Genomic DNA, 12,094 nt, shown 5'->3' on the forward strand with positions numbered 1-12,094 from the left:
GCAAGAAAGCAAAAACCACATGGCCCTACATTTCAAGACCCCGGGTGGGCTCCTTGGAACCCAGGAAGTGCTCACCTTGAGAACCTTCAGGTAGGGCAGCCCGTCAGGCCCGTATTTGCTGCCATTCTTTTCAACATGCTTGATCCACTGGATGTGGGGCTGGGCATCGCTGTACACTTTGCAGACAAACTCCACATCACCTCCCACCACGGTGGACGCATTTGCTGGCAGTCCGGCTTGCAGGATAGGCCGGTGTGGGGACCGCTCTGATGGAGAGCAAGGAGAAAGGGAGGGGAGGGGAGGAGAGGGGAGAGAGATGAATCAATGAGCTATGCTGTCCAGAGGGCTGTTGGTGAACTCAAGCCAAAATGGCCTGCAGTCTGCTGGCTGACTCCGTAGAAATAACACCGCGGCCCAAAGCATAACAAGGACTTCAAAGGAGACCGCTGGAGTGCTACCCTTGTAAAAAGAGACTTATTTAGAAAATTGAGAAATGCACTTATTAGAACCCAAGCTGGCCGTTGTCCACGGCCACCTAACGAACAAGGGAAAAAGATCTTCTGTTGAAAATCTAGAAGACAAATGGCGGACCGCGCCCCCCCCCCCCCAACCCGCATCCATTTAGTATAACTTCACAGGCTCATGCTGACCTTCTTAGTACTGCAGCCAGGGATATAACTAACGGTCAAGGTCGACCTGGACAACAACACTGGCGCCTACAAGCACAGTGTCTCCCTGAGCATTCCTAAGACGCCCCCAGAAGGCCAGCGGATGTTGTAAAACTACATTAACCGAAAGCTAACCACCACAGCTACGCACAAATCCAACTAACAGTTTGAAGGCTCTCTGGACCGTGGTGTGGTAGTTAGACACGTGTATAAAGTCTGCATGAAGAAGTCTGAGAGTATAGGGCTGGAATACAACCTGTCAATCCAGTCACAGTCGGATGGCGCTTCCTGGGGGAACCTCCTCCCCTCTCCTGCCTGCTGGCCACCCTGAGAGCTGCCGGAGTCCCGCTGTGACTGCACCCACCAGCCCAGCCCACTGTGATCTCTGCATTCTGCACCCGTGCATGTGGCTGGCAGAGTCTGAAGAGGGGCTGATGGGGTGGGATTGGACTGGGCTGGGGTGCCTTCTTGATATAAGCTTACTTCTTGACAGGAGGCTCTTTCTTGTACATGTATGAGCGCCGCTGGATCTCTCTGGTCAGCCTGGCCTAACACCAGTGGAATTTATTCCACTTTGTGTAATTTTGGAGGCAAGAGCTAGGCCGTGTGAAAACTGATTGTATTGTATGAGCCTGCTGCTGATCTTTAAAAACTTAAAGAAAGGAAGAAAGAATGCAATGGTTCCCCTCAGCACAGTTCATTCCCAAATCCCCCATCACTTCGCAATCACCCACCTATTCACACAACAAAGATAAGCATTCCAGAGCCCCCAGTGAAGTCATTCGTTTGCCCCCGAGATCACCCACGGAGGCTGCACAATGAATCCAGACTCCAGGTAATTATGGGCAGAAAGCATCAAGGCTGAGGTCCCTTTGAAGCATCACCAGAAAATCCTCCCCATTTGGCTGATGCCCTGACCCACAGATGGGTCATGGGGAGCCTTCCCCGGGGCTGGCAGCCTGCAAGGCGTCATCAGGACTGGCTTGTAGCTGGCAGCGACCAAGGTCTGGTTCAACCAGGCTGGTCCCATCCACCTGGGAAGGACAATGGCATATGAGTTCTCTCTCTCTCTCTCTCTCTCTCTCTCTCTCCTTTCTCTCCACCAGCCCTTCAACCAAGGGGCTGAGCTGAATAACAGAGCTCTCGGCAGAGTCCGGGTGGCACAGGGGTGTTACACGTCTAACTGCTAGCCGCAAGGCTGGTTGTTCAAATCCAATCACTGCTTCTGGAGAAAGAGAAGTAGCAATCCAATCCTGTCAAGAGGACAACCTCAGAAGCCCGCTGGGGCTGCGCAACCATCCTGTAGGGCATCATGGGCTGGATTCGACCCATCACTAGGTTTGGCGTGGACTGTCTCTTTGTAGCCCACGGGCTACGAAGTTTCACTCCTTCCTGCAAAGAAGGGGACTGCAGGTACCACACCATGCCTTGGCTCAGCTTTCCAGTCTTGCACGGGGGTGACTGTGTGTGTGTGTGTGTGTGTGTGTGTGTGTGTGTGTGTGTGTGTGTGTGTGAAGATAAGTGTGGGCAGCGAACTGTAATATTGATCCAGAGAAACACAGGCGCTGTAAAAAGCCTGCGATGTCCTCCGTCAGGTCACCTGGATCCCCAGCCCCGTCCTTGGTCCTCAGCACACGGGCTTCTCATCCAACGAGTCACAAGCAGACAGCCGGCCTGGATACCAAACAACGATCCCTGAGAACAATGGGTGCTTTTAGGCCCAGCATCCCGGCCTGAGTCAGCCCTCCACGGCAAACTGAGTCACTGGGGTAATCCTGGCAGGCCCGGTAGGTATGGCAGTGCCGTCTTGTTTTACTTGTGGTCAACGTGCTGGGGAATGTGAACTATTAAGTTATTCCACTGCTATCATGACGATTTACACACACACATACGCACACACACGCACACACTCACAGCACCACCTTTGGAAAGGCTTCTGTGATTACATTTGCAAATCACTGCATACCAACTGTTCCCCATGTGCAGTCTTGAATTCATCTTTTCAAACTTTCTCACCTGATACAGAAGAACCCCTTAACCAATGAACGACCCCCAACCCCTGACACACCGCCCCTGGCCCTTTCTCACTTTGGGCACCAAAAAAAAAAAATTTAAAAAAACCTCAGCAAGCAGGATCACCACCCCATAAGAGAAACCTTACACCGTCTCCCCAAACTTATTACAGCTGCCTTCAGTATCAAATGAAACCTTAGAGAATGTTATTTAAAATGTTTTCTAAAAGTCGGTAGGCCTCATGTTTCGTTTTTCCACATCAGGCTTTGATTTCCTCTGCAACCTTATTCCCTGCCCTTAAACAAGTCAGAGAAGGAGGTCTGAGGCATCTTGGAAGGGGTCCCGGCCTGCCAGGGCTCCAGAGGAAGAACCCCGCTCCCCTCCACCAGGCCTTCGTGAGCGGTTTCCCCGGCCCAGTGACCTCTGAGTGAGTGAGTGTGCCCACACCTGGTGTCACTTCTGGAAACTCCCCGGCAAAAGATGGCGGCTGGGCGGCATGGACAATGGCCCCGTGGCCGGGTACTGCCAGCACAGAGCGCCTGTTCAGGCCCCCCGCAGACGCAGACCTCTGGTACGCGACCCTTTGGCCGCAAGTGGATCGAGAAAAAGAACCGTGCGTGAGTTATCTCCGGATGAAAGAAGCAAGCCAAGTACTGGCTCCTCTCTTGTTCTCTGATGTGATAACAAAAAATTCCCTCTTTCCCAGCATGCAGGATTTACAGGTTTAAGCTGGGACTTCTAACAGCATGTTGGACGCTCGGATATTATAGAAAACAGATTGCAAGCGGGGCGTGAGACATGGGCAGGGGATAGGAAAGCTAAGTAGCACGTAGGGAATCTCTGGGTTTGGGGAAATGGTGGCCTGCGCCCACCAGGTTACAGGTGGGACAACCCGAGAAGGGACATTCCGAGGCCCTCCCTGTGTGGACAGATACTCAGTCGCCTGCGAGGTGCAGCTGCTGCCCATGGGCCACCCATGGGTGCTGGCAGGAGGTGGCACCACCTTGAAGCGTGAGAACCGCCAACCGATGTATTTGACCCCCCACCCCACCCCCAACTCCCTTTTGGAAGAACTTATTCCAAATGAGCTCAGTTCACAACACAATGTAGAGGCCCCACCCCGTGTCTCAAGTCCTGCTCCATAGCTGAGCACCCCAAGCCAGGCCTAAGACTTTGGGAAGAAAGCTAACCCAGCTTTGTTCCAATAAGTCATTAGGAGTGAGAGAAAAGACCTGGGTGACAAAGAGGAAATCTTTGTTCTCTGACTACTGCACCCTTATAACCTGCCAGCCGTCCTGCGGATCTGGTCAGATGCTTGCTCCTAACAGATCCACAGCTTCTGCTCTGACACGGCAAAGGCCACTCGAAAATGGGTCTACCAGGCAGTGTGGCCCTCGGCCTGCGGGCTCCTGCGGCCCCAGAGTCAGAGGGGAACAGGCCCTCAAATTACGCCCATCGGGCCATCAGGCCTGGCATCCCTGCCTTTCCCAGCAGACCCGGGGCTCCTAAGGGCATCTCCACCCCAAGGCCAGCTCTGGCCCAAAGGGCAGTATCAAAAGCCGCTTTACATTCCCGGACAGCAGAAACACTGTGTGACTCCAATCACAGCGAGTGCCCAGCGCGGTCTGAAACTGACGGTCGCCGGCTCACAGAAGTGGCGTGGACAATCGCGCCCGCTCTGTCTTTAAATGAAAACCAACATTTCATTTCCCTGCAGCCAAACTGGCACTATCTCAGCGCCGCGGAGGGGCCGAATGGGGCAGGAAAGCTCGAAGACTCGGAACACAAGCAAGAACCACCACCAGTCCTGTTTCCTTTTTCTGAAAGCGTAGCCTTGCTTTTTATCACACCCCCCAAACCCCAACCCTCTCTCGCTCTACGGAGTGGGCGGTGGCTGCTTCCGTAGCGCACGGAACACACTCAACCAGTTAGCAGGCGTGCGGGCATTAGGAGCCAGAGGAGGATCAAAGGCCTGTGATGTCTGAGGAGCCCCATAACCTGCTAAAGACCTCACGCTAATTATAATTAGAATGAGCTCACTGCCCTGCGCAGACTCCGCCCAATGCGCACAAACCAGACAGACCACCTCAGAGTCCAGTCCGAGTTTTGTTGTGTTTCCCGAGGCTTTCTGCAGTCTGTGGGCATCAGCAGGAAAAGAGGGTTTGGGGTGGGGTGGGGTGCTGTAGATGGAATTGGGTCCTACACCCCCGACCATCCAAATATGCTGTAAATTCTAACACCCGTATCTGTGGAAAGGAATCCCGGGGACACAACTGTTGATGGCTCCACTGTTAACTGGAAGGTTGGTGGCTGGGATCCACCCAGCATCTTGGTGAAAGGCCTAGGGGATCTGCTCGCCATCAAAGTTACAGCCTCGGATACCCCAACGCTCACTGTCCTTGAGTCGATGCTGACTCATAGTGATGCTACAGGACAAGCTAAAACTGCCCTGTGGGTTTCAGAGCCTGTGACTCTTCCCTGGTGTAGAAACCCCGTCATTTCTCCTGGCTGTGACAGGGGGGTACTGGTTATTACTAGCAAGAAACCCAAACCCCACGCCACCGCCTCACCGTGGATGTTAGTCTCCTTTGGGAATGGGGTGTTCAGGTTAAGGAGGCCCTCCCCATCAGGGTAGGGGGAGCTCTGGTGGTGTAGTGGTTACACGTTGGGCTGCTAACGGCAAGGTCAGCAGTTCGAAACCACCAGCTGCTCTGCGGGAGGCAGACAGGGCTTTCTACTCCTGTGCAGGGTGACAAGTGCAAAGTGCACAAGCTGTCCCCCCCCCATCCCGTAGGGTCGCTCTGAGACGGCAGGCACTTGGGGCTGCTTTCCATTTGGTGTTGGGTCAGTGCAGGGAAAGTCCGTGGCTCAAACCCACCAGCCGGGCAGTAGGAGAATCTGATGGCGGTAGGTAGACTCACGGGGCCATCCCTGAGATGACGGCTGAGCACCGAGACCCAGACCCTCTCCCCGCCCCCCACCCCCAGCAGCCCACACCTGAATTCGCGGGAGTACGTCTCGTTTGTCACAACCACCCCCCTGGGGACACCTGGGGCCCAGCAGCAGGGGGGGAGGAAGGAGTGCTGCCCTTTCAAAAAGCGCCCAGTGGCCACACCAGATGCTCAGGCTTGTCCATCTTCTGGGACAGACACCCTGGAGTGGCGCTGTCCTCCCAACCTCCCAGCCTTGGCCTCCCTCTCCCTGTCTGACTGTGGTCCCCCTCCCCATGCCGCTGAATGTCAACGGCCCCTGCCTGGAAGCTGGACACTGGAAAGCTCTTGCAGATGTGGGCTGGGTGGGATTCCCGCTTCCTCGGAGATGCCCAAGTCTGTTCTCCGAGGAGCATGAAGGAGGCCGGGCCATGTGACACACCGGAGCAACCCCCACCCAGTCCACTGTCCTTGCCCAATGAGATGGCCAAGCAGAGTGGTCCAAGGCAGTGGAGACCAAGTGCCTCTCTAAGGAACAAACAAGGACCTTCTTTGGCTTGGGGCTGAATGGCTTCCACCAACGGGGGGGTCACTTTGGGTCTTGGGCAAGTGACAGGAGCAGGCTTACACCTCTAGGGCTGAAGACACCCTGGGCTCCCCATCTTCAAAAAGCTTGACCAGAACTTCCGGCCTGGGTGACCCGCAAGCTGCGCCAGTTTGGGGTTTGAAAACACCTCTTCCTTTGCCTTTGTTCAGAGGATACAGGGAGAAGGTCACAGTGTTATTGAGTGAGCGGGCAACAACGGACTCCCAGGGTCAGGAGAGCTGGCCTCCACCATTAGCAACGTCTATTTATCTTGTCCGGTTTCCTAAAGGAGAGCGCTGCTCGCTCCTCAAACAAAGGCCTCGCACCAGACCTCTCCCTGGACTTAGTCAGGGAGTGAGCTGACGCGGATGTCAAACTCAGACGTCAGGCTCCCCAGGCCCCAACCCGCGGAGCTGGGGTAAACACAGCTGAGCCCAGGCCTGCTGGGGATCTGTACCGCAGGCCTCAGCACCCCGCCGGCTGCCACGGGGGTGCAACATCTTTCAGGGACGCAGAATTATCAGCTGGTGCCTGCTCCGTGGGGTTCCCTCCACGGGAAGGGCATGCTGGAAACATTTAAACATAAAATAAAGTCCAGGGACTGTACATCAAACAAAGGCTCACGATAAAGGCTGAGCTCCTCATGAGAACATCTTCTCCTAAATGGTTTGTACAAAGGAAGCCCGCAACTCCCCCCGCCCCCCCCCCCCCCGCCCTCAAGACAGCTCTACTCCCGTACGAAGTTCGTGGGGCCTACGGGGTTCTGCTCGACAAGGGGGCTTCTGGGGAAGTGCGACAGGGACAGACCTGGCAATCTACCTGCAACACATGAGCCACTGACACCCGGCATGACTCAGCCGTGCACTGACACACACACGGTGCCACCAGCTTAAGGCCAAAAAGGGCCCAGCTAGTCTGCCTCAAGAAAGCCAAAAAAAAAAAAATCACACTGATCAATAGGGATCATCGAAGTTGATTTTTGCAGGTTTTTTTCCCCTTCTTCTTTTGCTATTGGAGAGCCAACACGGTGGCCACGGCTTCCCTGGCCACCAGAAGGGGCAGGCTGGGGTACATCCTACTCCTCCCTTGAGCGGAAAAGGCAGGGCCATTAATCAGAGGGTAGCAGATCAATAGACACTGACGCAGAAAGCCGTCCATGGTGATGTGATTGGCAGGCTGCATCAGCTCCAACCGTCTAAAAAGCCTCTCTCCTGAAGGAGGTCTAGAAAAGTCTATCAGGCCAATCTTGGGAGATGTGGTGTGTTGCTCCTGGGGTGTGTGTGTGGGGGGGGGGGGGTTGGGAGGGCGAGGGAGGGGTTCGAGCTGGAGTAAAAGCTTCCAGCCAGTGTAAGTAAACACAAAAAGGTCTCTTTTTGACACAAGCATCATGAGAAATTGGCCCAGAAACTCTTGTTTTGTTTTCTCGGAGACAGAGCTCAGACACTGAATATGCTCAGCCCAAACTCCCTTTTACTGAAGCAGAAGACGCATCTTCCTTGGGCGAAGCTCTTTTTGGTCACCTTAACAGCAGTGCCACCAGGGCTCGTGAAAAGGACAACCAAAAGTCAAAACCAAACTCACTGGAACCGAGTCATTTCTGAGTCACAGTGACCCTATAGGGCAGGGTAGAACTGGCCTGGGAGTTTCTTGATACGATTCACTTTTTATGGGACTAGAAAGCCTCGTCTTTCTCCTGCAGAACTGGCTGGTGGTTATGAACTGCTGACCTCTTGGTTAACAGCCCAACTCGTAACCATTATGCTGCCGAGGTTCCTTCAGGGAGCAACAAGAACTCTGAAAGGTGCCCTTCCAAACCCTATCACAGCATGGCCTTCTCCTTGCCCAGCGTGAGGCAGGGACTGAAGCTGTGGGAGTGTTCTCAGGGGAGAGAAGTGCACAGTCACAACCCTGCGAGTGTGTCCTTTATAGGAGGGAGCCGACAGTGGCCCCTGTGCATTCCCACACACCCTGATGGCTCACAGCATGCTGTGGAGTGACTGGCTGAGTGTGGGGAGGACGCTCCCTGCAGCTCAGTTGCTCCAGAATTTGCACAGGAGCCCTGGTGGGTCTGTGGTCAAGGGCTGGGCTGCAGCCGAAGAGCCAGCCGTTCAAACCCACCCACTGCTCCGCAGGAGGAAGAGGGGGCAGTCTGCTTCGGGAAAGCCCTGGAAGCCCACCAGGCAGTCCTGCTCTCTCCTGAGCTGGTGTCCACTCAACAGTGAGGGTGCTGGTTTGCAAAGGGCCCCGTGCACCAAGTAGAATACCCCAGTGAATGCATTCGGAGCAGAGCCTTGTTCAGTCCGGCCCGGTATCCAGCACTTACCCACCCAGGGGCTAGTGGGAGCAGCCTCTCTTTGCCCCGGTCCCCCGAGGGAACCAGCGCCAGGCCCGGGAAGCAGATCCTTTCCTCACAAAACCCCGTGAGGCATGAAAACGCAGCATCCTCTTTGCCCACCCCGGAGGCTCAATGCCAAGGACTCCACCAGTGAGCACCTCTTAGCCCACTTCCCAGCCACTTCTGGGGCCCTGGTGGCTGAAGAGACGAGGGCCTTCCTCCATAGCCGACAGCAAGAGGAAGGAGGCCTTCTCCCACTACTAACAGAAGGTCAGCGGTTCAAAACCACCGGCCACTCCATGGGGGTTAAACAAAGCTTTCTGCGCCTGTAAAGGGTGGCAGTTCTACCCTGTCCCACAGACTCGCTCGGAGTCAGAATGGACTCATATGGCATTGGGTTGGGTTTGGTTTTCCAGCCTCCTAGGCCAGGGCCCCTGGCAGACTCTGGGGTGATCAAGAATCTTCCCTTCTCCACGCTGGGGCACAGGGCAGTGGGTGACTTGCAGAGACCACGGCAAGCACGCTGATCGCCGCAAAGCACCAACATGTCCCCGAGCAGGCTGCTTTGCCCACTGTGACCCCACAGAGCCGGTACCCCGTGGCACCGCCCGCTCTTGGCCTCCAGGAGGAGGGACATCTTGCTGGGGCCAGGGCTGCAGAAAGTGTTCTCTGCCAGCTGCTCACCAGCCTTTGCTTGCTGGAGCTCTGAGTGTGAAACAAGTGTGAAAAGTGACCCTTTCTGGAAGCTGCCCCAGAGGACGGGCAGGACTGACCCTTCCCCACCGGGGCTGGGCTGAATGCCGCAAAAGAAAAGGCAACAAACAACTCCCTGACATCGGCTCAAATCTGACACGCAAGAGAGTGCAGGTGAGGGCAGCTGCCATTCAGAGGGAGCCCCGCCGGCAGTGTTCAGCACTGGTTCAAAGCCACTCGGCAAGAGAAAGATGCGGCAGTCTGCTTCCAAATGTTCCCAGCCTTGGAAACCCGACAGGGCAGGTGCACTCTGCTCTACAGGTTCACTCTCACGCAGACACTGAGTCCATTCCAACACGTGACGACCCTACAGGACAGGGGAGAATCGCCCCAGTGGGTTTCTAAGACTGTAACTCTGTAGGGGGTGGAAAGCTTCCTGCTTACCCATGAGGGCCTGGTGGCTTCAAGATGCTGACCTGTGGACGGCCCAGGATTGGCGCAGGGTGTAGCCTGAGCCCATCTGTTTTGAACTATAAGAGCGATGAGGCGCATGAGCACGGCAGAGATGGGGGTAGAGAGGCGCCACCACCTAGGAAGACTGCCCGGAAGTAGATGCTGAAGAGACGGGGCCGGCAGTGAGAGAAAGAGCTGAGCTCTGAATTGGAACGTCTAGCCTCCTACTGCAAGCCCAGCGGTTCAAACCCACCAGCGGCTCAAGAGAAAGATGAGGCTGTCTGCCCCCATGAAGATGGACAGCCTCAGACAGTCAAAGGGCCAGATCTACCCTATCCCGTGGGGTCTCTATAAGGAGATGGCAGGGGGGGCGGCTTCCAAAACATGAGGTCTCTATTTCTGTTGGCTGCAAACACTCCCTTGGATATTGCTGGGACAATTCCCATTTCAGGGAGGAGGGAATGGCCTCTCCACGAACAGATAGCTGAGGGGGTGCAGCTCCCTCCATGACCTCCAGGAGCGCTCTCCAGAAGACCAGACACCCTAGAAGGGTTGCCCCACCCCAGAGCCGCAAAAGGAGAGAAGGGATTGGCTTCCAAGTCACTTTCTGCCCCAGGGCTCCATGGGCCCCAGCACGCCCACCTCTAACAGCACTGGCATGGTGCCGTCTGCAACCTGGCAGCCACCTACCTCCATGCTACCCATCCATCTAGGTGAAGGGTATTCTGAAGCCTGCCACCTAGATTCCACAACACTGGGAAATGGCCTGACACGCAGTCAGAGATGGCGGCAAGGAATCCGCAACAGCAAGGGCATGCATCTAAAAACTCAAGAGAGACCTGGCCAGGAACTCTCCCTGTCAGAGAAGCCTTTGGGGTGGGCCCCGCAGGGCCCTGTGGGGCTGACCCCTGGGAGGGCCGTGGAGAATGAGGGAGCAGAGTCACAGGGTTGAGTCCCTGAACAGACAGGCAGCCCTCGTGAAAAATCAAAAACAGAACCAACCCCAGAAGGGTGAAGGAACCCAGGGCAGAGACTGGCTTCCCTCAAGAGCGGGTGAACAAGAATGGTCACGCTGGCAGCTCTGGAACAGAAAGGTGCTCTGGTGGCGATGCGGACTGCTGGTCGGCAGCTTCCCAGGAAAAAGATGAAGCTCCCTCCTCCCGTAAAGAGTGACAGCCTCAGAAACCTACAGGGGCACTTCTACCCTGCCCTGACTTTTGCTTTATGGGGTGGGGGTGGTGTGTGTGTTAAACTTTTGTTTGTGTGTGTGTGTGTGTGTGTTAAACTCACTAGCCACTCTGTTGTCACCTACTTAGATGCTACTTTTGTCAGGCCCAAATCAAAGCCTCGCGGTCCCACACAGAATGTGTGGTTGGCGTGCCTCGGTGACCCCGGCCCCGGACCGCTTAGCTCGGTTCGCCAGCCTCACTGGTGCCTTGGTCTTCCCAGGACGGAGCAGCCCCAACCAGCAAACAATTTACGCAATGTCTCCTCCCACTGGGGGCTGGGAGCCAAAAGCTGGGGGCCAGGTGTCAGCGGCACTGTCAGACTATCAGTCAGGGCCTGGAAGAAAAGGGCTCTCCATTCCTCTGCACACACACCTGAGGGCGGGCAGCAGCCGGGCAGGATTCCTCTGGTGTCAGGCCGTGTCCCGTCATGTCCCAAGCCCTCGGCGCTCAGGGAATCTCAGCAAGTCAGAGCAGATTCATGTCATGGGCTCACCGGCAGGGCCGAGCTGGGCAAGTCAGTGCTGGTAGCCAGGCCGGAGCGATTTCCCGCCCAGCCAGGAGGGATGCCCCCAGCAGCCAGCCCCTGAGCCTCCCTCTGCCTGGTCCAGCTCTCGCGCCTGGGGGGTGGATCTGTTTGGGAAGCCGTGGCCTACTTAGGTAAAGGCTCCGTCTTCACCTCCACTACACTCTGCTCTCTGAAGCATTAAATGTCCGCTTGAAAGCTCAGCCGCAGAGGGTTGAGCACCCCAGAGAAGACGAGGTCTTGAGTCAACATCAAAGGGCCCACGAGTGGGGGAAACCAGCCAGTCTTTTGAACGCCTCCATCCCCATCTCTTTTTCTCTTCGCTCCCCGCCTCTCGTCTGTCTCCCACAATAAAGAACGGGATGGTGGGGCTAACTGTTGTGTCAGTCGCTGCTGGTCAGCCTCACAACAACACACAAATGGAGCATGTAGTACCTGCAGGTTGAGAAACCCCAGGCAGAGGGCCCGGGTGGCTGCAGGGTTTCCCCTCTGCCTTCTGAGCCTGCGATTCCCTCAACTCCAAGAAGAGGGTGGGATCGGGGGGCCAACTCAATGCCCTCCAAGCACTAACACTCTGTGTTCTCCCGTGCGGCAGCCACACCGCATCCCTCTTGGGCAGCTTGGCGAGCACCAGCCATCATCCCACGTGGACACGTGAACGCCA

General features: G+C 55.9%; 1 protein-coding gene across 10 annotated transcripts in view; it reads right to left on the bottom strand.

Moving 5' to 3' along the window:
• The window catches only part of FGFR2 (fibroblast growth factor receptor 2), a 123,321-nt gene that overhangs the window by 41,892 nt on the left and 69,335 nt on the right, over positions 1-12,094 (bottom strand). For all 10 annotated transcript variants that reach the window (XM_075534921.1, XM_075534920.1, XM_075534927.1 and 7 more), the window contains one exon: positions 76-266. In XM_075534921.1, the coding sequence (XP_075391036.1) occupies positions 76-266 (191 nt within the window). The remainder of the gene's footprint in view (positions 1-75; positions 267-12,094) is intronic.

The sequence above is a fragment of the Tenrec ecaudatus genome, chromosome 16 (genome assembly GCF_050624435.1).
Source record: "Tenrec ecaudatus isolate mTenEca1 chromosome 16, mTenEca1.hap1, whole genome shotgun sequence".
NCBI classification, from domain to species: domain Eukaryota; kingdom Metazoa; phylum Chordata; class Mammalia; order Afrosoricida; family Tenrecidae; genus Tenrec; species Tenrec ecaudatus.